This window comes from Rhinolophus sinicus, chromosome 14 (assembly GCF_057876585.1).
Source record: "Rhinolophus sinicus isolate RSI-liver-muscle chromosome 14, RSI-T2T, whole genome shotgun sequence".
Lineage (NCBI taxonomy): Eukaryota > Metazoa > Chordata > Mammalia > Chiroptera > Rhinolophidae > Rhinolophus > Rhinolophus sinicus.
This window is the reverse complement of record NC_142514.1, coordinates 153043075-153068895: the sequence shown is the minus strand read 5'-3', so window position 1 is coordinate 153068895 and position 25821 is coordinate 153043075. Positions and strand designations below refer to the sequence as shown.

At 53.1% G+C, this 25821-nt stretch overlaps 2 protein-coding genes across 9 annotated transcripts in view; one reads left to right on the top strand and one right to left on the bottom strand.

The window, feature by feature from the left end:
• The window catches only part of OTOG (otogelin), a 73589-nt gene extending 51440 nt beyond the window's left edge, over positions 1–22149 (bottom strand). For 2 of the 4 annotated variants that reach the window (XM_088791671.1, XM_088791672.1), the window contains exons 1-21: positions 21913–22149; positions 21425–21485; positions 21204–21264; positions 17701–17776; positions 16717–16809; positions 16408–16562; positions 15048–15166; positions 13417–13622; positions 12472–12602; positions 12107–12213; positions 11594–11703; positions 11067–11195; positions 10085–10193; positions 9749–9795; positions 9148–9293; positions 7294–7426; positions 6220–6397; positions 4372–4496; positions 3259–3471; positions 1713–1905; positions 63–137 (exon numbers count right to left, since the gene is read on the bottom strand). In XM_088791671.1, the coding sequence (XP_088647797.1) occupies positions 63–137; positions 1713–1905; positions 3259–3471; positions 4372–4496; positions 6220–6397; positions 7294–7426; positions 9148–9293; positions 9749–9795; positions 10085–10193; positions 11067–11195; positions 11594–11703; positions 12107–12213; positions 12472–12602; positions 13417–13622; positions 15048–15166; positions 16408–16562; positions 16717–16809; positions 17701–17776; positions 21204–21264; positions 21425–21485; positions 21913–22024 (2579 nt within the window). In that variant the 5' untranslated portion in view covers positions 22025–22149. The remainder of the gene's footprint in view (positions 1–62; positions 138–1712; positions 1906–3258; positions 3472–4371; positions 4497–6219; positions 6398–7293; positions 7427–9147; positions 9294–9748; positions 9796–10084; positions 10194–11066; positions 11196–11593; positions 11704–12106; positions 12214–12471; positions 12603–13416; positions 13623–15047; positions 15167–16407; positions 16563–16716; positions 16810–17700; positions 17777–21203; positions 21265–21424; positions 21486–21912) is intronic. The other 2 variants (XM_088791669.1, XM_088791670.1) reach the window with 2 other exon arrangements.
• A 2339-nt stretch (positions 22150–24488) lies between these two features.
• USH1C (USH1 protein network component harmonin) overlaps positions 24489–25821 on the top strand; it is a 47349-nt gene continuing 46016 nt past the window's right edge. For all 5 annotated transcript variants that reach the window (XM_088791668.1, XM_088791667.1, XM_088791666.1 and 2 more), the window contains exon 1: positions 24489–24631. In XM_088791668.1, the coding sequence (XP_088647794.1) occupies positions 24596–24631 (36 nt within the window). In that variant the 5' untranslated portion in view covers positions 24489–24595. The remainder of the gene's footprint in view (positions 24632–25821) is intronic.

Genomic DNA, 25821 nt, shown 5'->3' with positions numbered 1-25821 from the left:
TTCGTCAGGCAGCAACTTCCATTTAAAGAGAGGACAGTAACACTGCTACGTAGGGAGCTCACCAGTGGCCCAGAGACGGGATATCGCTGTCTCCAGGTGGATAGTCCACTCCTTGAAAGTGGCAGGAGCATTGGTTCCTATAAAACCAAGGAACAGAGAAAAGTGAGCCAACTCGGGGGCTGGGGCAGGGACAGACAAGGACAGGAACCCACTACTCAGCCAGCCAGGGGCATAAGGACACAGAAGAAAGTAATGGCATCTCCTGTGACATGTGACACATGTCCAGGGAGTGGGGAAGCCAGCCTGGCACCAGGGACAAAGGCCACAGCTGGGTCCCAGGTTTGAGAGCCTCCGCCAAGCCTGGACAAGGGCAGGCTCACTGGTCTCTGTACGCTTCCAAAGCCAACCTCATTTGGACTGTACGAGGAGGGCCACACTTCCTGAACCTGTGCCATGGTGGGACAGGGCACATATTCTTGTACTGGTCATTCACACTCAGTGTCTGTTCTGATTGCTCGGTGCTTATGCCATAGCGGTTGTTAAATATTTTCCACACCAGGCTAAGCCCTCCAAACATGTCACGTTCATCTATTCCTCACAGGGATCCTGTAAGGCAGAGATCCTTATGCTGTCTTTCGGTTCCTCGCTGTAGGTCATCGGAGGGCAAAGACTGTTTCCTCCTCACACACCTCCCACAGCACTTGACACTTATGGCCAAGTGCAGGCCTTAGAGTAGAGCAATTGAGGGCTGGAAGGGACATCTGCACTCATCCAACCCCAGGGCTTCTCAACCACCTTCTTCTTCTCCAGTCCCCCACACCCCCATATAACCTACAGAGGCTCCCCTTGTTGGCAATACTCAACATCAAGGGTTGGGGGGCAGGACATATGTCTGGATCTCAAGGGAAGGTTCTGTAGTTTGAAAAGGCCTCTCGGTGATTCCAATATACCCTCCAAAAGGCCATCACTCAGTTGAATATGATACCGCTTTACAGATGGAGAAACAGGCCTGGAGGGGACCAAGGGCTTTGTCGGTCAGCCCTGGGATCCTGTGAGGTCATCACCTCCCACCTCCCCTCACACTCTGCCTTCCAGCCACACTGGCTGTCCCCTGTCCCCTCTGCCTGGAGCACTCTTCCCTCACTTCCCTCAGGTCTCTATTCATATATCATCTCATCAGAAAGGCTTTCCTTCCATGCTCAGCTCCTGTGACATAATAGTAAACCCTCCCCACCCCACGGACTCCTATTCTCACTCTGCTTTATAGCTCTTATTACCACCAGACTCATAAAGGGTCTGTATTTATTTGTGATCTGTGTCATCATCTAGAATGTGAGCTCCGTGAAGGCAGGATTCTGTTCTGTTCGCTGCTAAATTCCGAGGGACTAGAAATGTCTGGAACATTCTAGGAGGCCAATAAATATTTATAGAAGGGCAGGGGAGGAGAGAGACCCTCTTGGTTCTGTGGGGCTGTTCTGTCTTATGGGGAAGCCAGACTGGAGTGGCCTGAAGAGCCAGAGCGGAGGAGAGAGGCCTGGGAGGGGGTCCAGAGGAGGGAGCCACCCACCTACCCACCTCACCTCCAAGGTCTGTCCTGCGACTGTGAAATGAAGGAGGGCCATGAGAGGCCAGCCAGGCACCCCAGTCTCAGACGCCTTGAAGACCCCCGGCCTCCTCCCCACCTGACACAGTGGTCAAACCAGCCTGCTCACCTGGGGACACAGAGGTCAGCCTGGGTGTCCAGATAGGTGTCTGGTGGGCAGGCACAGCCCTCCACACACTCATCCTCGCTGAGGTCACCACCATCATCAACCCCACAGGCCTCAGGCCTGGCCAGGTCCTGGCAGGTTTGTCCACATGGGACCACGCAGGGGCTATACTCCTTGGTGGCCTTACAAGACAGTGCTGTAGTGGGAAATAGAACTGTGCTTTGTTTCCCTCATCCCCACAACTGTGTGGGGGTGGGGTCATCATCCTGATGAGGAGAACTAAGAACCAGAGAAGTTGAGACATTCGCTCAAGATCACACAGCAGGTAAAGGTCCAAGTTGGGATTTGAACCCAGTCTGACTTCAGAGTCCCACTGTCTCCCACAACACCAGAATGGCAGAGACCCAGGACTGCCCCGCCCCCCAAATTCAGCCTGGACGCGGCCATTGGTGCTTGCTTTTCTCTCCAGGGCATTCTTAGGTAGTGAAACTGGGGGAGGGGTGGAGGTTATCTTCCCCTGACAGCTCTGCACCCGCCCCATCATTCACACACATGTACAGGTATGTAAATATACACAGACTTCCACCCCTCTCACTTCCACGCTGTCATACATGGGCTGCAAAGATTGTGCCCCTCTAGCAGCCTCTTGAGGCCCTTTGTCCAGACTGCCCTCTCCTTATCTGGCCACTGGCCACTCCCCTGGGGCCACCCATACCCTGTCAAAGCCAGTAGATGCACTGAGACGGACAAGCTCGGTCGTTCTTGCTCAGGCTGCTCATCAAAGCCACCTGGGGAGCATTTAAAAATGCTGATGCCTGGACCCCAATGCCAGATATGTTGTTTTCATTGATACTGGATATGGTCCAGATACGTGTGTTTTCAGAAAAATTCCCATGGCAAGTCTAATGTGCAGCCAAGGTTAAGAACCACTGGTCCTATCCCATCGCCTGTGGAGAAACTTTGGCTCAGAGAAGGGCAGGGCCTTGCCAGGACACACAGCAATTCCCTACAGGGCTAGAATAAAACTCAGGCCTCCTGACTCCCAGCACTATGACTTTTTCATTTATTCAACGAACATTTTCTAAAAGCTTACTGAGAGTGGGTTTCTATGCTGGGCCTCGGGACACAGAGACAACTAAGACATGGGTCGGTGTATGGACCAGCATGGGTGAGTGGTGGGTAGGGGCCAGCTCATGCCCCCTGAGCCACATGTGCACCCGAGGGCCACAGAGCCAGTGGGCTTTTAGCTCTGATCAGAGTGATGGCGATGGCAGTGGTGAGAAATGGGTACATTTGGGGTTGATAGGACTGACAGAACTTGGAGAAGGGCTGGAGGTGAGGCTAAGACAGAAGTAGTCATGTGTCACATATCCCAGGTATCAGGCCTTGGTGACCAAGGGATCAGGGGCCCTTGGCAGAAGTAGAGAAACAGTTTGTGAGGCAGGGGTGTTAGGCTGGAGAATAGTGTAAGGGGACAGGTGGACACTCAGGTCTGAAGCTCAGGCTCCTCCAGCTGCCCTCACATGGTGCAAAAGTGTGGGGCACTCACCACAGGCTGGCAGGCGGGCACGGAAGTCAATGGGGAGCCCGTGGTGCCGGCACAAGCGGGCGTAGTGAGCCAGTGTGGCACACAGGCAGGGCTGCCCGCAGCGGCAGGCATCCCGACGGCACTGCTCAAAGTAGGGCACGGGGCTCAGGTACACAGAGCAGGGTGCAAACAGCTCCCCCCTGAGCACGCTGCAGGACTGCACCGCATAGGAGGCTGGAGACCGAAACACAGTGGTGAGGCCGGGGCCTGGTTTGCCAGGTTCCCCAGACCCAGCCCCTTCCTCCCTCCCCACAGCTCAGGGGACCGTGTACATTGCTGTGTGTGTGTGTGTGTGTGTGTGTGTGTGTGTGTATACGTGTATACACGTGTGTACATGCACTCATGTAATGCATTCCACCTTGTGCCAGGCATGAATCCATCTGCTAGAAGGACACACAGGAGTGAACAAAACAGTAAAAATCTCTGCGCTTGTGGAGCTTACCTTCTGGTCAGAGGAGACCGTCACTGAATAATCTATACAGAAAAGTCGAAGGTGACTACTCTGGGAGAGAAAGCTAGGAAGGAGGATAGGCATTGCAAGGTGGGGCAAGAGGGACAATTGCAATTTTAAATCAGGTGGTCAGAAAGGCCTCAGTAGGAAGAGGATATTTGAGCAAAAACCTGGAAGCGGTGAGGCAGTGAGATGTGTGTACTAAGGGAAGAGCATTCCAGGCCAAGGGAACGGCAAATGCCAAGGCCTGGAGAGGAGAACAGACCTGGCTGTGTGGGAGGAAGAGCTAGGAGGCCATGGGGCTGGAGCAGAGTGGAGGGCAGAGGGAGGAGGACAGGCCGAGGATGCAAGGCCTGGTGAGGCCCCTGAGAGGACTTGGGCTTTTGCCCTGAGACGGGGCAGCCAGTACAAACGTGTGTGTACCTGAGACTGGTAGACCATGCAGCTTCCTGTCTAACCCTAACCCTCACCAGGAGGGAACCCCAGGCCCCTCCCCGCAGCTCCTCCTTTCCTTACACTCCTACCCAATCCCACCAGCATCCTACGCCCAGAGTTCTCATCGCCTCTCCCAAACCAGTCTCACGCCTCCCCACTCCTGCTCTCCCCCACCCCCGCCACCTCACCAGCTTGCAGGTGCACGTCACAGGGGTCCAGTGGGGAGCTAGGGACCAGCGAGGAGCAAGCAGACAGTGTTTTCCAAGAATTGCCAAAGAGTTGCGGGGTGCTCTCGGGCACACCCACCGGGGACCTGCAGGGATGACAGCCACATTCACACACGCCTTATGTGGACCCAGGTGACCATCCCGCATACACCCAGGTAAGCCCTTGCCCGCGCATGACCAAGCATGAGCACACACACTCGGAGGCACACATGTACCCACCCTACGTGTAACACCATAGACCCATATACACCCCTTGCACACACCTTCAACACATATACATACAGAGCATAGATACATGTCAGACCTGCAAACAGCCAAGGGGTCTACACAGCCACATTCAAACACATGTCATTATGGCTGTGTGTTCATACACACACACACACACACACACACACACACACACACATCACTCCACATTTAACAGGCTCCAAAGGGACTCAAATTGGGCCACTCACTGTGGCACTTTCACCATCCACCTCCAGAGCTTCACATCAGAAAGAAAGAGTAACATCCTGAATCAAACTTCACTGGCTGACTTTCTACTTCCTTCCCCAAGGGCAGTTCCTGAAAACTCCTTTGCCCTCCCTTTCTCTCTAGGCAGGAGATAGTCACGGGGAGGGGGGGGGGGGGGGCAATAAAAAGAGGAAGGGGAAGAAGCATGTTTCCTGAACATCACCAGTAGATGATAGAATGGAGAGAACTCACAGCATTCATGGGGGGCAGGCTGTGTCTGGCACCCACCACACCCACATTACTGCTCCAGGGTAGTCAGAGCACTCAGGTTACACAGAGCAGTATCTCCGCCCAGGGTTCACATGTAGGAGGGTGGCAAGCCACCCACATACTCATCCAAGGTCTGCCTCCCTCCCTGCAGCTGCCCTAACATCAGCCCCACCAGGCAAGACAGAGAAATGTGCTACATTTTTAAATGTATGTGCACTGATAAGCTCTCAGCTTTTTCTTGTTCTCGTTTTTCTGAACAAATCTGAATTCTCATTTCTGGCTAAAGAAAGCCTCCATGTTTCCTCCTGCATCACCGGATGCATGTAACGAAGGACTGCACAGGATCTGCAGCCTTCAAGATCAACTCTGTGTTCTGGTCATGGAAGGTCTGACTCCTGTCCCCTCCCAGGTTCCTAAACTGTTTCCAGGCCCAAAGAGTCTCTCTCTCAACTCGCAGTCAGTCCATGGGAAACACATGGCCCCACCTCCACTGAATACTGAGCCCTGCCCTGAATATTGAGAATCTCGCCGGGTGCAAACCTCAAGCGCCAGACACGGAAGGTGATGGGTTAGATTGGCCTGCTGGGACAGAAAGCAGGTGTTTTGGCATCACCGGCTCCCTGGGGCTTTTCATCTAAAGGTGTTCACAGTCAATTAAAGCAAACCACCATGAGCCCTATGAAACCCAGCCTCGGGTCCACCAATGTTAAGCCTTCACTATAAAACGGCATTTCTCAAGGTATGGTCCATGGACCTCATATTCTAGAACTACAGTGGCGCTTATTAAAAATGAGATTCTTGGACCCCAACCTAACTCAGACTCTTAAGGAGTCGGACCCAGGAGGCAGCATTTTAACAAGCACCGCAGGTGAGTCTTCTGCAGAGAAGACTGTGAACTAGTGCCTTAAAGAAACATACTTAAATTTTAACGTGGAGAAATAAACAACCAGCGGCGAATGTCAGGCACAGTGAGAGCCCATGGGAGTTTGGGAGATGGTTTTGGATGACACTTCTGGATCCCAGGCCCTACGGGACCCATTCCCTCCCCCTCCCCCCGCCTTCCTGCTCCCAGGCAGGGACACGTACAGGAAGTCGTCCTGCGTGTTGCCGTTGAAGGTGCCACAGAGGCCCACGGTGTCCTCCACCCATCTCTGGTCCACCTGCAGGTAGAGCCGCAGGCCTTCTCGGTCGTAGAGCACGCGCACGCCCACGTTGGTCTGCACACGCAGGAACACGGAGGACAGCCTCCGGATCTCAAAGGCGTCTGGGCACAGAACCGGAAGGAGGGTGTAAGAAGCTCGGCCAGTGAGCACCCCACCCACCACCACCACCACCACCACCACCACCACCATCACCACCTGGGTGGTCTCCTCTGACCCCCCCATACCCAAACCAGAGTAAAGCCTTGCACAGCAGATGGCTTGGGGAGCCTTGAGGAAATCCTGTTCAATGATGAAATCGGGATCCAGGAATAACCTACCACGGCACGCTGAAAAATTTCTTTTAGCCTCAAGTGCCAATTAAAGCTTTGCCTCCCTATGGAACCGGTATGTTTCCTTCTCTAGCAAAGGAGAATTCTGTTACTACCCATGCTTTTCCCCATGGCCACCAGGAAACTCACAATGTGATTTTAGATTCAATTGTAGCAATTTTAAATTTTAGATTCAACTCTAGTGATTTTTATACCCTCGTGGCTTGTACTTCCTTGGCCTCTTCACCCCCCGCCCCCTTGAATCGCCACTCCTCTCAATCATAAGTCCCCCCTTTTTTTTCCTTTTGAATTTTTTCTGATGCTATTTTATTTCTTAATAGTTTTGCCATATTTGTTAGATGTGCTTCCCATGAGCAACCACAAATCCCTTGTGGAATCAAGATAGTATAATAAGTAATTAATAAACAGTGACAGTAGGGATGCAAAACAGCTCCATTCGTATATTAAGAGTAGGAGAAGCCATCATACTGCGATGCCGCCTATTGTCATGTTGGGGTGGGGACAAAGACTACTTTTCAAGTCCAGAGTCCATGTTCCAGGGAGCAGGCCCCTGGCTGAACCACTCAGAACTAGAATAGAACATGAGCGCCTGGCCGTGTGGCAGTGTGTTTGGCCAGAGGAGCCTGGGCAGCCAGCTCCCAGCCAGATCTCATCCACCAAAGCCATACCGTCAGTGTAGGGTGGGGTGACCTTGTACTGGTCAAACAGAAGGACATCCCCCGCTTGGGTCAGGGTCACCTGCCTCCGAGGGTCCTGATGCAGAATCACTGACACAGACTGGACACAGACTCCATCCTGATTCTGGACAGACAAGAAGGCCCATGGGGCAGCATTAGTCTCTCCATCCTGCTGGTCCCAACAGAGCCCTCCAGGAACAAGGGCTCGAGTGCAGTCTGAGGCCAGGGACAGGCTCCTGGTAGGGACAGAGCCCCAAAGGGCATTAGCGGTCCTCTAACCACATGCCTTCATCTGGGGAATGGGAAGGCAGAGTCTCAGATTGCAGAAAGTTAGTGGCAGAGGTGGCATAATGCAAATAAATACAATAGTCAACTCTCAGGCTGTCTGTGACACAGAATAGAGATGGAGTTTGGATGGCCCAGAGGCTAGCTCAGAAACACTGGCCTCTCCACTCGACTGCAAGCCAGGACTTGAATCTCATCTTTTATGGGTGTTTCTATAGCTCTTTCCGCATGTCACATCCTGCAGAGTATCAGGCCCCACTCGCAGGCAGGCAGGAAAGGAGCTAATATTTTCTGAGCCTCAGGTTCTCATCTCTGAAATGGGTAGTACACATTGAGCCCGTTTGTACCTCCCACAGGCAGACATTCACAACCGTACAGCGATGACAGATACAGTCCCTGCCCCCATGGAGAGCACATATCCGTGTGGGACACAGACAGTAAATAAGGAATTACAAAGTTGTTTATGATAATTGTGATCAGTGTGCCAACAGTGCAGGGTGCTAGGACTTAATCGGCAGAGGTAGGAAAGATGATAATAAAGTAAAAATAATCATAATATACTACAACTCTCAATGCCACAACTTGTAATAATAACAGCTAACTTTAATACAGAGTTCCGACGTTCAGGCACTGTTCTAATTTTATACATATATTTATTCACTGATTCCTCAGAGCAATCCTATTCAGTAAATACTACTAATAACCCCATTTTGCAGATCAGAAAACTGAAGCACAGGAAAAAAGTGACATTTGAACTGAGATCTAAAGATTGCATAAGCTAGCTGTGCAAAGGGAGAAGAGGAGGGCGACATCCAGGCAGAGAGAAGAGCCTGAACAAAGTTCCCTGACGAAGGCATTTCATGCATTCAAGGACATAAAAGATCAGAGGGGCAGAGCCCACTGGGCTAAGTGGTTTAAGATAAAGTTCAAGACGTAGCAGGGACCAGCTTAGGCAGAGCTGATACAGCTCAGGGGTCACTTCCTCTAAGAAGCTTTTCCTGATCCACTCCCTCCTACTGTCCGGAGAAAACAACAACAAAGCAAGTTCCTCCAGGGAGATTTACCTTGTATTCTCCACGTTGTCACAGATCCTATAACAGAGTGAGTTATGGGGTCACTTGTCTGCATCACCCACCAAACTGTAAGGCCCAGGAGGGCAGAGCCAGGTCTAATTCATCCCAATTTCCAAGACCCGACACAGCTTCTGGCACAAGTAGATGTTAAGTATTTGATGAATGAATGAATGAATGCATGAATGAATGAACGAATGAATGAATACAGAGTGTTGAAGATGCAATCCAAAGAAGCAGAGAATATGAAGTTGAATTAGAGCCATGTTAGAGATTTTTTTAAAACACTGACGCCCAGGAAAGGGAAGTGACTCTCAGGTGATCTAGAGCCAGAACCCAGTTCCTGCCCCTGGCTCTGCCCAGAAAGAATAGACAACAGGGTGAGCGGGCTGCAGAAAGACCTGGGGCCCTGCCCTAAAGCCCCAGCCTCTCTAGGGGGCAGAGAGCTGGGGTGGCTGGCTGAATGGGGCCTGGGGTCCCTGGCCCTTACCAGGCCACACGGGGCATTCTGCAGTGTCACTGTGAAGGTGCCTGAGGAGCGGCTCTTGGCTAGGATGTACTGACACGTGGCGGGGAAGGTGTACCGGCGGCCATCAAAGGTGGTGAAGTGGATGTCGCCCGTCACTGAACACTCGGCTGAGGGGCAGAGAAAGGTGGCTGACCCATGGGAGCTGCCCCACGGGGCCTGCCTCTGCCCTGCAGGTCTGAGCAGGAGGGGGAGGCAAGCACCCTGTTCTCAGGGATCAGGGCAGTGTTTGGAGCCCTGGCCTGCCCTTTGAAAGCCCTGGTCACTGGGAAGACAAGCCCACCCTGGGCATCTCCCTCTGACAGGAGACCAGGCCCTGAGCTTGGAGACCAGTTTTGGTCCAAGCCCTTCAAGCTCAGGAAGGCCCTTAGATACACAGAACCCCATGAAAAATGGGGAGTGGGGCAATCACTGAATCAGGCAAAGCAGCTCTGAGGAAACAACGGGAGGCAGGCCAACACAAAGGAACTGAGTGAGCACCCCACACCCCACCAGCACACATAGCTCCCAGAGCTTCCCTACCCCCAAAGCTATGAGACTAGAGGAAGGTGGGGGTCAGTCGTACCTGGGCAGATAGATGTGCTGCACTCCCACTTGCCCGCAGTGCATGTGCTGAAACAGAGACCAAAGAGGCAGGGGTTCACCCCTCCACGCCGGAGAGAATGCTGGAGGATGCCAGGGTCCACAGAGCTCCTGCCCCCCAGCCCTCAGTCTTCTCATCTCTAAAATGGGTGCTGGAGATTCCGCCCATGGATTAGGGCTCATGAGATCTCCTGTGACTCAGAAATACCGAGTGAGTGCCCCCACATAGTCTGGGGCTCCCAGACCCCAGATGGGCAGCCCTGATGGAAAGCCCTGGAAGTCACTGCCTCCCCCGCAGCCCCCAGCAGTGAACACAGACCAGGTATTGCAGTCTTCTTTCACCACAGAGCCAGTTGGGTACAGGGTCCCGTGGAACTCACAGGGACACTCAGCTGGTGCTACACAGCCCCCATCCTCGAAGATCAGCCCTAGGGTGACAGCAAAGGCCCACTTAACTCGCTTCTGCTCTTGTTCACAGACCTTTCATGGCTCCCCAGGGCCTGTGATAAGGATCCCCTCATCCAAGCTCTTTCACCACTGATCCCACCGGCAAACTTTCTCCTGTATAAATCCTTGGCTCAGGCCAAATCTGACTCCCCACTGTGCAAATAATCCCACCTCCAGAACTTTGTTCAGAGGACCACCCACCCCAAATAACCTGCATACAGACTAGTGTCTCCTCTCCACCCCTGGAAAGCCTGTCACTGTATCTAGAACCAGCTTAGGTACCAGCTCTTCCAGGAAGCCTTCCTGACATCTGTCCCCCAGCTGAATTCCTGTATCTCTTCTTGTCTGAACCCCTGAGCTGGTCCTCACCACACTGTGCCTTAGACTAGAGTCATATGTAGGTGTTTTATCACTGCGGCCAGATTCTGATCCCTAAATCAATGATGTGTCTTTATATTTTTTTATCCCAACCCCCTGCCTAGTCGAGTGACCTGCACACTATAGATGTGCTACAAAGTTATACACGGCGAAAAACAGTATGTGGATGGATATTGAAACAAACGTATCATGATGAATGAATGAATGAATGAATGAATGAATGAATGAATGACTTGTCCTCGACTACACACCTTAAAAAGCTCAGTCCCGATAAAATGAAATACCCTTATGAACTTCTCAAGCGCCGCAGTTCTGTGCTCACCCTCCCCTCCCTGAAGCCGTTCACTCATTTATTCACTGATTAGTTGTTTGCTCCTTCCTTCATTCATTCCACAAACAGGCATCCCGTGAGCCCTTGCTTCATGCCCATCCGTGCCAGACCAGGACGGTGCTGCCAGCGACCACCCCCAGCATACCGTCAGGGCAGTAGCAGCCGTCTACACAGGCGATCTCACTGTCCACACAGGATGCCCGGGACTGGCAGGAGGCGGGGCAGCAGGCAATGCACTCATTGTAGATAAAGTCCTTCTCCTGGCAGTGCACAGCTTGGGAGGAAGGGAGCAGGCTGGCCTATGAGCTCCTTACTGGTCCCAGTTCTGCCAAGACCGACCCAGACCCTACCCCAGGCCCTGGGGTGGGAGGTCTTTGGTTTTCCTGATCCCCTAGTCCCAGTGGGAACACTGGGTGAGCAGTAAATTGGAGAGAGCCTGGGAGGCTCTGAAAACCACCTTCATTTCACTCCTGTGGCTCTTGGCCAGTCCCTTCTGCTCTGAGCCTCAGTTTCCCCATCTGTCACATGCAGATGGGACCTCAAGGCTTAAAGCTCTGAAAACTGTGGTTCTGAGCAGGACAGGACGCTGAGCTGAGGTGTGAAAATGACACCCAAAGCCCCCGCACAGCACTTGTCTGAAACCCTCCGTGCCCACCACCAGGCTCCACCTACTGCATTGCGGAAGCTGGGTCCTCCAGCCCTGCAGGGGCTGCCCCGCCTGGGCACATGCCCGGGCATACTCTGCCAGTGCCCGGCACCAGGTGGCTTCATCACCCACTGATCTGTGCAAGGAAACCGAGGGTCACACTGAAGCAAGGCTCAACCTGCCACCAGCCCTCCCGCAGCTGAGCCAGGGCTCAGAGTACCCTCCTCTCCACACAGCGGGGAAAAGGAGCCAGGGAGGGCACCTAGGTGTACAGAACCCTAGACTAGAGGCAGGACACCTGGGCTCTATTGCAGGTATTGCCACTGACGTGTATGGCCCAGCGGGTGTCAGGCCCCATTTCTGGGCCTCAGTGAACGGGGAAGTTCTGTCCCACCTATGCAGATAAGAACTTCAGAGCTTTGGGAAGCATATCTGTCAGTGCCTGGGATTATCAGTGGCCCATGTGTGGATCCCCATCCCAATACTGGGAGATGTCTCCCTACCACCCAGTACCACCCCAGTCCTGGCTGCCCACTCACTGGCAGAGGTCGCTGGTACAGCTGGCTGTGAAGGGCAGAGGGCTGACGTAGGCATGGCAGGCATCAAAGGGGGGCCTCAGCAGGGCCTCACACCGGTCATACACATCCTGGAGCAAGAGAGCAGGAGCTGGGGGCCAGCAGGAACACGCATAGCCCTCTGACTTCACCAGCTCCACATGGAACCCCAACTTGGGCCCAGGAGAGAGGAAGAGGAGGGTGGAGAGGAGAGGAAAGGGGCCATGGGCACAACAACCCTGGGCCCTGCAGCCAGTGACTTTCCGAGAGATGACGGAAAACCAACCGAAGCCAGACACTAGGGTGGGGTTAAGGAGCCAGGGTGGGGGGAATCTCCCCACAGTCCAGACCTGCATGGCTCCCAGGCGCTGCTGCAGGCACGGTGGGCGAGGCAGGGAGAAGGTTGTGGGCCCTGGAGGCTGGTTGGGGGCCAGCTCCTGCCAGCTGTGCACAAACTCAGCCACATCATCCGTCAGCTTCCCTGTAGGGGATAACTGGCATGACCACAGGTAGGGATCGGGGCAGGAGGCCCAGGGGGCTCTCAGGGAAGGCAGGTGGAGATGAAGAGATGCCAAGCAGTGAGCAAGGCGTCCAAGAATCCCGCCTGAGCTCCCATCCTAACCTGCATTTCCCCATGGGGCCACTCTCCTGAAAAAGGTGTTTTGTGATAATAGCCAAGACCCTGCAGTGGGTCCTCACTGCTCTAAACTCAGGAGAGGCATCACCAATCGAAAGAGAACAGCACGTGAGCCTGGAAAAGGAGCCTCAGTTTCCCCATGCGTGAAATAGGGCAAACAATCCCCCCATGAGATTATTGCAAGGACTCTATGAGATGATGCACGTAGTGTTCGTATGTTATGGGTGCTCAAGGGCGTCATTGCTTTGAGCCGGAGTCACCATGGCCCTGCACCCTTCACCTTTCCTCTGATCACTTCTCCCTAGGGATCTTCAGCTCTAGCTGGGCGCTTTCTCTTCCTGGCTCTCGGGCACTCTGCTCCCTGTCCCTCCCCCCACACACACACACCCTGCAGGCCAATCCCACCTAGCAAAGTGCTTGGGAGATCCTCACACAGCCTTAGCAGGCATTCTCATTATAACGATTTTACAGAGGAGGAAACAGGTCGAGTTGTTAAGAACATGACTGAGACTACACATTTGGTAGGAAGGGGTCCCGGGCCTTCCACTGAGACTTTAGTACCATGAGCCCAGATTTCTGCCCCAAGGCCTCTTCCACCCCTGCCACCTAACCTGTCCCCCACCAAAACCCACCGGGGGCCACCTGACCAGCACCTCACCATAACTGGTCACCAGGTCATCCTGGGCGTCGGCGTTGTTGTTCCCACACAGCCCATGGGTCCAGCCCAGGAACTCTGGGCTCATCTTGATGTAGACAGCTGAAGCGCCATCCCAGGCCAGTGTGAAGGCTGACTGGTGCCGCACGAGGACGTAGCCAGCAAGCTGCTGCAGACGCACACTCCCCATCGCATGTGGCAGTTGGACCCTGCAGGACACAGCCCATAGCTCCAGAGTTGCCATGCCACAGCCAGTAGCCTAGTCCCTTCACCAAAGGACCCACCAGGCCCTCCCTGCAGGACCATCATGACCACAGCGCCTGCCTCATCCACACGCCACTGGTACCATGGGATCTGAGACCCCCCTTTCCTCCCCTACTTCTTGGGGACATGGAAGTCCATCATTTGAGAGATTCTTTTGTCTTCAGAGTTTTAGCATTGCTTTTAAAAACTGCAATTTCCCTGGCAGGGATAAATCTTAGAATGCCTGAGTTTGCCAGCTCCTTTCTCCTAAATAGGAAAGATGTCATAAGCAGACATCTACTTTGTTTATTTGTTTATTTGATGGGGAGCAAGAAAGAAATGGGAAAAGAAAAGACCAAGAGGGAAGGACAACTGAGAGTGAAAGAAAAGAAGGGGCTGCAGCAAACATGACCACTTTCCCAGTTTTATTGGTACAGTATATCTTAGCCAATCTGGGATTTGGCAACTTTCAATCCACCTGAAAATCAGGAAAGGAAAACAAAAGAAGTGTCTACCCAACCAAACTGATACCAAAAGATTCATGTACCAGCTGTGTATTCACTGGAGAAATCTTTGGGCCCTCAATTTTATACTCAGCCCCAGAAAGCTTGGTTACCCAGTTTCCAGATTTGAAGCAGAAAATCAGAATAGAGAGAAGGGTCATTGCAGGGAGACCCCCATCCCTCCGTAAGCAACATAAAGTGACAGCAGACATCAAGGGAAGGAAAGGACAGTAGAGATGAAAGAAAGATTTCATCAAGAACCACAGTCTGAAATGTAACGGTTGTATGCGATGTCAGAGGGGTAGTAGATTGGGTGAGGGGGGTTATCACTTTGTGAGGGGTATAAATATCTAACTATTAAATACTTTTATACACCTGAAACTAAAAAAAAAAAAAGAACCACAGTCCATTTAGTGTGGGAACAAAGAGTCCTCATTCCTTGCATGGTCCCCCAGGCATCCCTGATGTACCAGATAAGTGACATTCAGAATGACCCTATGTCATCAGAAAAGGGTGACAGCATGCTCAGTTTCTGCTCTGAGACTGAAACTGTGTATGATCCATTTGGACAGATTTCCTTCTAATTGCAAAAGAAAAAAAATTAAGTATGCTTTGGTGGTACACTCTTAGCTATTTGGAAAACTGCTATTTGTCTGAAAACCCACTCTCTGGAAACCCACAGGGCCTGAGAGCTCCAGAAAATCACAAGGGACTCATCTTTCTACAAACCCAGACCATTAAAAACCCAATATGTTCCTGCCCTAATGGTGGAAATCCTGCTGTTTGCCCTCAGAAACAATGTCCTTTAGGTTTGAGAATGGCAGGTGCTCACCTACCCTCCACCAGCAAGGGAGTGGGAGCGCTCCAGGCAGAAGGTGTTATAGTTACCTCACTCCTCCATGGGTGACCTCCTTGGCCAGACGGAGCTCCTGCTCACCCGCAAAGAAGAGGCTGACAGACCTGGAGCAGGTGTAGGGGGAGGAGCCGCACCCCGGGTCGTTGTGCACCTGAGTGGGTTTCAGAGGCCAGTGTGCAGGGGCGTTCCTGCCACAACCTGGCCCAGACCTTCACTTCTGGACCCAGCAGCCCCGTGTTGAGCTCCCACTAATGCTGGTGGCCTGCCCACTTGGTCCCAGGCCTCTTTCCTCTGTCATCTCTCCCAGTCCCCACCACACCACGGGACGGTCAGGGCCATGATGATCCGCATTTCAGAGAGGAGGTAACTGGTGCACAGAGAGGTAAAGTGATGAAAGTCGCACACAGCCAGGATTCTAACCCAGGCCTGATGGCTCACATTCCAGGGCTCCTTTACACTGTGCCATCTCCCAGCTTCTGGGTTTCTTGTTTATCTATCTCAGACTATCCCATCGGATTGAAAGTCAGTTATACACTCACACTATCTCACAGGAATACAAAGTGAGTGTGCGCACGCACACGCACACACAAAACACACACGCTTCGTATATCTACTCACCGGGTACCCTCAATGCACACACCATAAACACACACTCCCACCACGACCCTGGCGGGCACAGTCTAGCCCTTCCCTGCATACACATAGCACACAGGTCACTGCTGTGCTGCCTGTCACATGTACCTCTCCTCTGCCCCGCGCTCACACCTCCAAGGCCCTAGGACCCAAGGAGGGGTAGGGGAATGAGGCTCCCAGAGCTTAGGGAAAAGTCTGAAATTTTTTCTTGTCCAAGTGTGGAAACTCTTCCTGAACCTTCCACTAGATCACTGTTAAATGTGGTTAAACAGGCTGGAGCCACTTCAACTAAAAGTGGAACCTGTGAAAGCCATCCCATAGTCTAATTAAATATTTTTCAAACTTTTTTCACCATGACTCACAGTAAGAAATACAAATATATACAAATATAAATAAAACAAAAGCTTTACAAAATAATGTTTCCTCCGTTAATGTGTAATGCATTCTTCTATTTTCTATTCTCTCTTTTTTCTTAAAGCTGGTTGTGATTCACTAAGTTGATTTCATAATCTGTGAATGCGTGGCACCCTATAGGTCTAAGTAATTGTAACATATCCATCATGAAATGGCACAGTCATGAAAAACGCTAATGTGTGACATCCCAAGGCAGAGAGGGCAGGATTGGTCAGGGTCCCCAGCCCATCCAGGGCATGCCCCCCAGGACAGCCATGTGGAAGGTCTGCGCCTGACACAGGAGGGGCACTAGTCTCCAGGGCCTAGAGGAGCCTTCTTGGACAGGCAGGGCAGAGGAGGCCTCACCTGGACTGAGAAGGTCTGCCCCTCGGGTTCATGGCTCCCCACCAGTGTGTAGCTGCCCTTCCCAGACAGGTAGTAGTAGAGGCCATCAAATGTCTCCACATGGTACTGTCCCCACGCCCGGCAGATGCTGTCCCTCTCAGGGCCGGCATTGTACACTAAGCCCAGGAAAAGAGAACCTGTCTGTGTGGCTGTAGTGGGCATGGAGCAGGGCCACCTCCGTTCCCCCCAGTCCAGGATCCCCGGGCCTCAGGCCCACAGCTTTTCCTGTACCCATGGCCCCTCCCAGGGTGGGATGGAGCCCAGACCCACCCATCTGACAACGAGGTCCAGTGGCATTGAAGCGTCTGCAGTCACAGAAGGTTGGGTGCACGCACTCACCCCCGTTGAAGCAGGAGAACAAGTCTGCAAAGGAGACACAAAAGGCACCTCCCCATCAAGCCGAGACTGACAGCATCCTCCTCCTGCCAGGGCACCAGGCCCTCCCAGAGCTGCATGGAACTCAAGATGCCCATCCCAGGCAGCCCCAGCATTCCTCAGGAGCTAGCCTTACTGGGGGCACAAACAGTGTGCCTCATACCACTGCCCGGCCCCACCCCTGGCAGGGAGGTGACATGGGGTCTCAGAGTACCCTCCTTCAGTATGTACCAAGTGGCCCCCAGGCCAGCCCCACCTGGGCCTTCAGCAACCACAACTACAAGTTCCTGGCTCCCAGGCAAGGCAGAGGCTATGGAGCACGTGGGGTAGCAGAGAAGGTGCCAGAGATCTTCAAGCACTGCTCCTCCTCACTGTTCCATAAGTGCAGAGGCCACAACATAAACCAGGGGAGGCGGAAAGGCCTCCTCGCACTTGGAATGCAGTAGAGAGAAAGGCTGCGGAGGTCGACACCACAAAGCAGAGCAGTGTGTGAGGAACGGAGCCATGAGGTAAGAGGAGTGGCCACGGGCGCAGGACAGATGAAGGGGAATGCCACGGAGCACAGAAAGAGGCCACAGAAACAGGGTGACGTGCAGAGGGAAAGGACGACTGAACAAGGAAGCACCATCTCCCTGGAGTGGGCAGTGTGAGAGAGGAAAGCCACAGGGCCATCTGTGGTCACAAGAACAGGACACTGAAGAGGAAGCTGTCCTCAGCCAGGAAGGAGAACACAGAGTGAAGTTGGAGGCCGGGGCTGAGGGACGTGGAAAGAAACCCCGCGTGGGGAAAAGAGGTCACAGGAGGCCTGGGGGGAGCCCCATCCTGCCCTCACAGGCCTCCCACACGCAGCCCACAGACCACAGGGAGGGGGCCACTTACAAGATGGTGCACATTTGGCTCGATGGAGCCGCCTTTCCCAGGAAGACATGGACAAGGCATCCAGGGCTTCAGCCTCCTTTTAAAAAAGGAAGAAGATGTGATCAAGAGCTGACCTCAGGGACGGCAGACTTCCTGGAGGTCACAGACTTTCCTATCCATCACCTGGAGAGAGGCAGGCCCCATACCCCTTGGTGCCCCAGCCATTTCACCTCCCCAGGCCCGTCTCTGAGAGGTATGGAAGGGAGAATTTTCAAGCCTGCCCTAGGCCCAGAGGAGAGAAGGCTGGTTTTTACCCTTCAAAGTGGCATCTTGGTGGCCTGAACACACCCTCTCCCCTCTATGCTTCCGGATCCCCCAGCCTCCCCTCCCTAGTAAACTTCTGTGTCCTCCACAGCCCAACACAAAACCCCCTTGTCTGGAGAACAAACACAGTTCCTCCTCACCACAGAAACCACATGAGGGAGAGCAAGGAAACAAAGGCAGCCCCTCACCCCAGGGCAGGGGAACGTCTCACCCCATCCCTCACCCCAACCTTTTGGGCTCTTCCAACAGGAGCAAAAACAGTGCCTCACAGATCACCAGCCACAGTCCTCAGAACTCAGCTCTGTGTCGGGATTCTCCCTGATACCACAGACCTGAGGAGGACACAGGCAAAGCATAGCCAAGAAATCCTCTTTTCCAGACCACAAATCCCAACACTTGGCCTCTCCAGACATAAACCACCTGAAATTAGGACTGTCCCAAACGTCCTGTGTGTTCAGCCACCACATGGCTAGCTGAGTGGGACACCTGACCTTGCAAAACTCCAGTCTGAGGTGTCTAATGCCACCTGGCACTGGGACCCTGGGCACACCAGGCTCCTCCCCTCTCAGACCCTCAACCTCCCCATTTGGGTAACTTCCCAGAACTATATGCCCAGCCCCGGGCCAGGGGCAATGAACAGTACAAAGTCCCTGCCCTCAGAGAGCTCACATTCTCGTTCACAAGCCCAACAAGGCACAATCCACATTCTGGGTATTTGTCTCATTCCTGCCTCCATCATGGTCAGCTCTCCCAGCTTACTCCCCAACCTCCAGCAAAGGACACGGAACACAGAAAGGATTCAGAACCCTTGGTCCCCGAGTCCACCCGCTGCTCTGAGTCTCTTCACCTAAACCCTGGAACTCATCCCCTCCCTCTTCACTGTCCAGCTGACCCCTGGGAGGTCACTGGCCCCTTCTTGGCCAGGTTTCAATGTTCTCATGGCACTTTGGTCCTGGATCCTGGGTCCTCCCTGCCTCTCCTTACCCTGCAGACCCCAGCTGAGCCCCAGGAGTCAGGCTGCCTACCCTGGTCGTACTCCACCTCACTGGCCCTCAGAGACTACAGGAAAGAAAGAGAGCAGCCAGGGAAAACAATCAACACTGAGGACCCCTAACCCCTGAAGAGCTGAACTAAACTTGGTCTTTGTGTCTCTACATTCCTCACATCTACCTCACATAAAGCCTCTGAGATTGGTGTTCTAAGGTTAAAACAGCCTGTGCTGCAAAGAGTCAAGGTCATTTTCTGAAGAAAAATTTAGATCCTGTCTAAGTGATTCGTCTTCAGTGTAGAGTGCAAGTTCTTAATCATTTTTATGAACATCTTTGACAATCTAGTGAAGACTATGGGCTCCTTCTCAAAGCAATGTCTCTAAATACCTAAAATAAAACATCAGATGACAAAGGATATCAAATATATTGCAATATAGCTATGAAAATATTTTATCAAAATGTGTGACATAATAATATTTGTACTTCTTTATTAATACATTAAATAACAAGACTTAGAAGCAGGCATTATCACTGCCCAAATTTTGAAGTCGTGGGCATCCGTGAGCTCTAGAGATGCCCACAACTGAACGGGGATAGGAAAGATCTGGGATTTCTATTGGTGACAGACACCGCTAACACGCTGTGGTTTGTAGCCTATAGTAATAACCACAGGGAATGCTAAATTTCCGTTAGATTGGGGACCTGTAAATAACGATGCATTTCCCCCCATCCAAGTTCATGGACCCCTCGTCTACAGGCTGAGCTCTAAAGGAATGAGGCAGCATTGAAATGAATGGTGGTCGGCTGTTAGTCTGGGACAACCCCCCACCCTTATGAATGAGGGTATTCCAGGCAGAAGCCCCTGCAGGGTCCCCAGGTTCACTTTCTAGCGAATGGCATTATTCCCCATGCCCGACTCCAGTTACCTTAAAAGAGGGCCATTCTAACCCCTTATTTGCTCTCAGGAGTAATGTGAGAATCCTATGGGGGTTCCCTGGGTCAGACGCTTCCCAAGGAAAAGCGTGGGGTTACCCTGGAGTCCAGCACGGAAGGAAGCCGCCAGGGGAAAAGGTGCTGGGGATCATTTCCCTCATTGAAATACAGGGATTTCTGGAGTCCTGTGGGGCATTCATGGTGCCAGGGAACAGGTCACTGTACCAGGAGACCCAGCTCCACCTGCTCTGGGGACCCTGGCAAGTCATCCACCAACCTTGATTTCCCCAGCTATGAAAGAATGACCACATTATCTTTCAACTCAAATTATAACTGACTGTAATTCTAAAATTTGGGAACTACAAAAGTGGGCAAGTGAGAAATAAAAACCCCAGATAATCCATACATTAGAGAATAAGTGTGCCCCCTCCTACCTTGGGGTCTTCATATCTATTTCCAAAGGGCAGGGATTTGGGACACATTGCTCCCTATTATAAATGGTTCTCCCAACCTGCTGGCACAAGGGGCGACCCAGAGCTGATTCCTAGGGCACCAGGGGTGAAGAGAGGCTCAAGACACTTGGAGGGGCCTGGCTGCAGGTGGGCTGGATTTGTAACATGTCTGTGGTTGTAGAAAGGAGACAAATGCACGCCAGGATTAGAAAGAGAACCTTAGTTACCTGACCCAGAGACCGAAGAAGTTTGGTAAAGAGAGAAAACAAACCACCACCTCTCTCAAAAGCACAGAGGACCCCAGGAGGGTATGCAACAGGGACTGGTCAAGACTCAGAGGATGGTAGCTCAGGGCTCTGCCTCTCATCCAACCCTTCCTTGCAAACCCCACCAGGTGGCCCAGTTTTTCTCTCCTCTCAGGGCAGCATTGCTGGGGCTCAGGGTATGGAGCGGGGCCTCTAAAAGGGTTTAGGGCCTTCACAAGCCAGACAGGGAAGAGAGAACTCCATTCTCCTAAACTCTCACCTTCCTACTTTCACACTAGAGTGGGGAGAGAGCCCCGCTGTCTCCTGATAGTGCTTTGGTGCCCTACTCCCCTAATTTAAAAAAAATGAGTCAGCTACAGGACCCCAAGAGATTAGAAGAGTGGAAATAAAGTGTTTTATGAATTTGCATACTTGATACACATACCAGAACCTTGTTTGCTCCCTTCTGAATAAATGCAGAGGCAGTCTTCCTGCAACCTACAGAGCTCCCTGCCAGCCTCAGACCCCAGCAGAAATAAGCCTCTGCCCAGCAAAGCACCCCTTCCTCAAGCCACTCTTACCTGGCCCCCCATCATTGTTGTCGCATCTCCTATGGCACGGGTCACCTCCTGATGGCCGTGGCTAGATGAGAAATAAGTCTAACATGGATGAGGCTGTAGGATTGGGCCATGCCCCCCACTACTCCCGGCCCATGCCACCCTCTGTGCTTAACCCCTGGGGTCACCCACACCAGGAGTAAAGATGGGAGCAGTGGATGGGGTACCCGCAAGCTCCAACTTACCCGTGGTCCCGGGCTGGCTCAGGTTGCTGCGCTGCATTGCCCGGGGGCGTGGGTGCTGAGGCTGGGGAGGGGGATTACTCTCCACTCAAGATTCCCCCCCATTGTTGGGCCTCCAACCACCCCATCCCCTTCTAGGAAGCCTCCCCCACATCAACACCCATCCCTTCCATTCCCTTCCCTGCAGCCCTCTCGAATTCTTTCTCACCCTCTCTGGTAACTCCACAACAAGGGTCTCTCTCTTTCCTCCCACTCTCTGTTCCAAGTTCACCCTAGTTCCCCACCTTGGGTCTCCTCCACCCTACCCAGCTTAGGACCCAGTCCCCTTACTGGCCTCTCTTTCCTTCCGCGCCCCATCTCTTCCGACCCTCTCAGTGGTTATCCCCCTGCCTCCCTCAACCCTTCTCTTTTTCCTCCCTCTCTCCACCCTGCCTATGCCTTCCCTAAACGTTCCCCCAGCCCGGGCCAGCCCTCGTCCACACCCCTCTCACCGACAGTCTGCATCCACAGGGACTCCCCTGCCCGCTCACCCCGGGACAGCCAGACGCAAACCAGGAGCAGACAGAGCGCGGGTGCGGGATCGCACGGGGCTGGGGCCCCCATAGGGGCTCGTGGGTACTGAGAAGCCTGAGCGGGGCCCGGGGTCCCGAGTGACTCTCCGGGTGAAGGCTAGCTCACACCTCCACTCGTCGGCTGCCAACCGTCTCGCTCTCTTACCCCAGGGTTCCCTCGGCCCCACCTCCCAGGCGCGTAGCTCCTCCTCCAGCTAGAGTGACAGGACTGCCCGGCTCATTACCATCATTTAAGGGCCTGAGGAAGATCCAGCCTTCGCCCTGCGTGGATTGTGGCTGCCCCTCCGCAGGAGAGGCGGGCTTCAGATCGCTCAGCCCTAAGTCCCCTGGGGGAGCAGGGAGGCAGCCTGTGCAGCTTCTAACATCCCTTACCCCTTACTCCTCAGAGATCCCTAGCTCAGGACCTTGAGTCCTGGAAGCCCCTTACAGCAGAGACCCAAGATGCTGGTGTGTGTCTGGTGCCCCACTCGCCTTTTACAGAGGCCGTGGGACATGCCATTCAGTGCTCAGTAGCAAGCAGGGTTCAGGACTACAGAGTGCTAGCCTGTGATCCCACCAGTCCCCACGGCGGCCTCCTGGGTCCCCAGGTCTGCCCTCTATGCTCAGCCTTGAGCAGCTCAGAAATGCTGACTTAACGTCGGAAGTGACTCACACTCCCATATTACTGCTCCCATCAAGGCCAGACTCTGACAAAACAAAACAAAAAATAACTTTAACTTTGTAAAAAAGGTACACTCCCTGTCTGGCAAGAAATTTAAATTTTAAAATGGTGAAAATGTGGGCCTGAGAGCTTTGGGAACCTGTGCATTGGTCACTTGGCCAATTGAGTGTTGGAACACCAACTAGATACCGGGACTTGGAGATGATGATGACGATGGCCCCAGCAGACCTCTGGGCAGGGGTATAGATTTGGGATGCATGCATTCATTCATTCATTCATTCATTCATTCATTCATTCATTCAATTAAGTTGTTGAGCATCTATTCCTTACTGCACACTGTTCGGGGAATAGAGTGGTAAATAAAGCACGCACAGCTATCCCCACAGGGGATTTAAAGTCGGGGACATAGATAGGAAGGTGAAGAGGCAAGAGCCAAGGATGGGGTATGGTTAGAGAGTGAGTGAAGGCAGGATGGTCTCAGAGGAAGCTTGAAAAGGCACATTCACGTGAGAGGAGAACCAGGACTCGGAGCTGCCCCCAAAACCAAGAGGGAAGCATTTTAAGAAGGAGAGAGTCTGTGGGGGTGGCAGTTATGTTAAAGGATTGGGACCCCATTTCCCCTTGTAAGGGCATTTGTCACCCTGCCTGGATTCTACATGTGAAATAAACAGCCATATGACATATCATGAAATGTAGAGGATCAACGAAGTGAGTTGGAGAGGAACGTGTTTCGTGTCTCGTTCCTGGACCTTTGAAAAATCCCTCCAGTCTTTCCCTTTTATCTCCGACTTAATTGGTTTAGTACTAAGGTGAGAACATGGATAAGATTTTAAGGCTCTTTCCGGGGGGATTTACATTTTAAACTAGGCAACGATTTAGCCCAAATCAGTCTGCTGGCAAAACTTCAGCAATTCGGTGTGGAATGCCAAGGAGGAGATCTTTAGGAGCCCTTGAAGTTACAATTGTCAGGTTCACTGATTCAAGCTGCTGTCCACCTCCTGCCCCCTGACATGGTGCACACACATCAGTCCCCCATCCTGGGTTACGTCCAGGCACAAGCTCCACAAAGGTCCCCACTCTTCCCAACCACACCTGTTATACTACACCTTTCCTGGCCCCCTCTTTCCTCTCTGTCTGCCCCAGGCTTGGTTCATCTTTGTCTTTGCACCCAGCACTAGACCTTCAGCACACTTGGGTTGGATTGAATAAAATGGACCAAATGGGGTTTGGGCCCTGGGTGAAGGTCAGCCAGAAATCCGACTGTCATTGCCAGGCCCTTTCATGCTTCAGTGAATGGGTGTATAGGTGTGTTTGGGGGTGGGGTGGGGTGGGCTAGAGGGGGTGGGAGAAGAAGTTGGATGAAGAGGGGCACTTTCACCCACTGACTCTGGCCTCTATGGGCCACCATATGACCCCGCCTCAAGAAATTCACAGCTCAAAGATTTCTTCCTAGTGGGAAGAGGTCATTGTGGAATGCACGCTGAAGGTGAGACAGTGGTAGCCTTAGGAAGGCAAATGGGCCTCTGTGTATCCAGAGAAAGCTGACTAGGTTACCTCACTCCCTACTTATCCATGTGAGAGTCTCAGAACCTCTTAATTCCGACCCCACAAAAAACGTCCCAAACCTTCTCCCCACGCGTCCAGAGATCCTCTCTTTCAATTGCGTGCGTTCGCAGTCATTCCAAAAGGATTGGAATAGCGCCAGCCATCCACCTCCACCGTCACCACTACATTACACACTGGAGCCAGGGGCGTCAGTGGGAGGAGACAAGTTCCCGACAGGTGTCTCCGGCCTCCCAGAGGCCCCGCCCCGCTCCCGCCAGGGCCCCGCCCCCACCCGCCAAGGCCCCACGGGTCAACGTCGCCGCTCCTGCCAGCTCCCAGCAGCCAGGCACCCCAAGGAACGACTTGTGCAGCGACGCCGCGCGATCTGTCCCAGCCATGGACCGGAAGGTGGCCCGAGAATTCCGGCATAAGGTCAGAGCTGCTAGGGGCTCCCCAAGTGCCTGGGGACCCTCCCTTTACCAGTCGAGCCTGAGTTTCTAGGTAGGCTGGGACCCTGAGGGTCATTTGATTGCCAGCAGGAATCGCCAGTAAAATGAGGGAGGAACACGGATACTCCAGATGTAGGAACTATTAAACTGATCTGAAAGTGTCCTTCCTCCTTCTGCCCTCCAGGGGCTGGCGCTGGTACTTCTCTGGGGTTGGAATTCCTTCCAGCCTTGGCGGGCTGGGGGAGAGGATACTTCTGTTTGATGCCCCAGTGGGCAAATCCCGCAGCGCCTTCCTAGTGCTCCCAGCTCAGACGGAGCATGTGGAGAGGGTCAGAGGAAGTGTCTGAGCAGTGAGGATTCTCAGGAAGGGGAACTGCCTGTGTCTGTCCTTTGATCTCAAAATACTTCAAGTCCCCTCCCTGCCTAAGGGTATTTCTTAGGTCCCAAACAAGCAGCTGAGGAACTGCTGCTGGTTAGGGGGCAATGAGAGGAAGGGAGGAGGTCCAGAGAGTCCACCAGGACCTTCCAGCAGAATCACTCTCCCCTGGTGTGTCCCACGAAGGGGACTCATTGGTGGTCTGGGATCCTCAGACACCATCCCTGGAAGCTGATGGAGTTCATCCAGGGCATTTCCAGAACAGTGTCCAGAAATCTGCAAGAGCCACTGAGGCCCTGAGGTCACACAGGACCTTTCCTGGAGACACAGAGGACCTCCTCACCAGGTTTTGGGATGCCTCAGAGCCCAGGGGTGAAACCAGGGGTGCCAGGCCCTGCCTGAGGGGCGAGTGACTATGTGCCCTGAGGCCCTCCCAGAGCCCAGAGGGACAGGACAGTGTCTTTAGACCAAGCCAAACCCCTCCCAGGCCTGAGGGGCAGAGCTCAGGTAGGCAAGACCAGGGTGATTTACCTCTCTCTCCCCATAGAGAGGCCCTGTGGAGATTGAGGAGCCAGTCATTGCAGGGCTAAGGGCCAGGGGCTGGGGAGTCAATCATTCACTGAATAAACATGTTTTGAGCACCCATTATGTGCCAGACCCAGTCTCTGCCCTCAAACTGTTGGTGGTGTAGATGGGAGGCAGACCTTCCACTAGTAATTACCCGTGGCTAGCTGCTGAGTGTTGGGATCAAGGTTTGTTGGGGGCACAAAGGGGGCAACTCATACTGGCGACGTCTC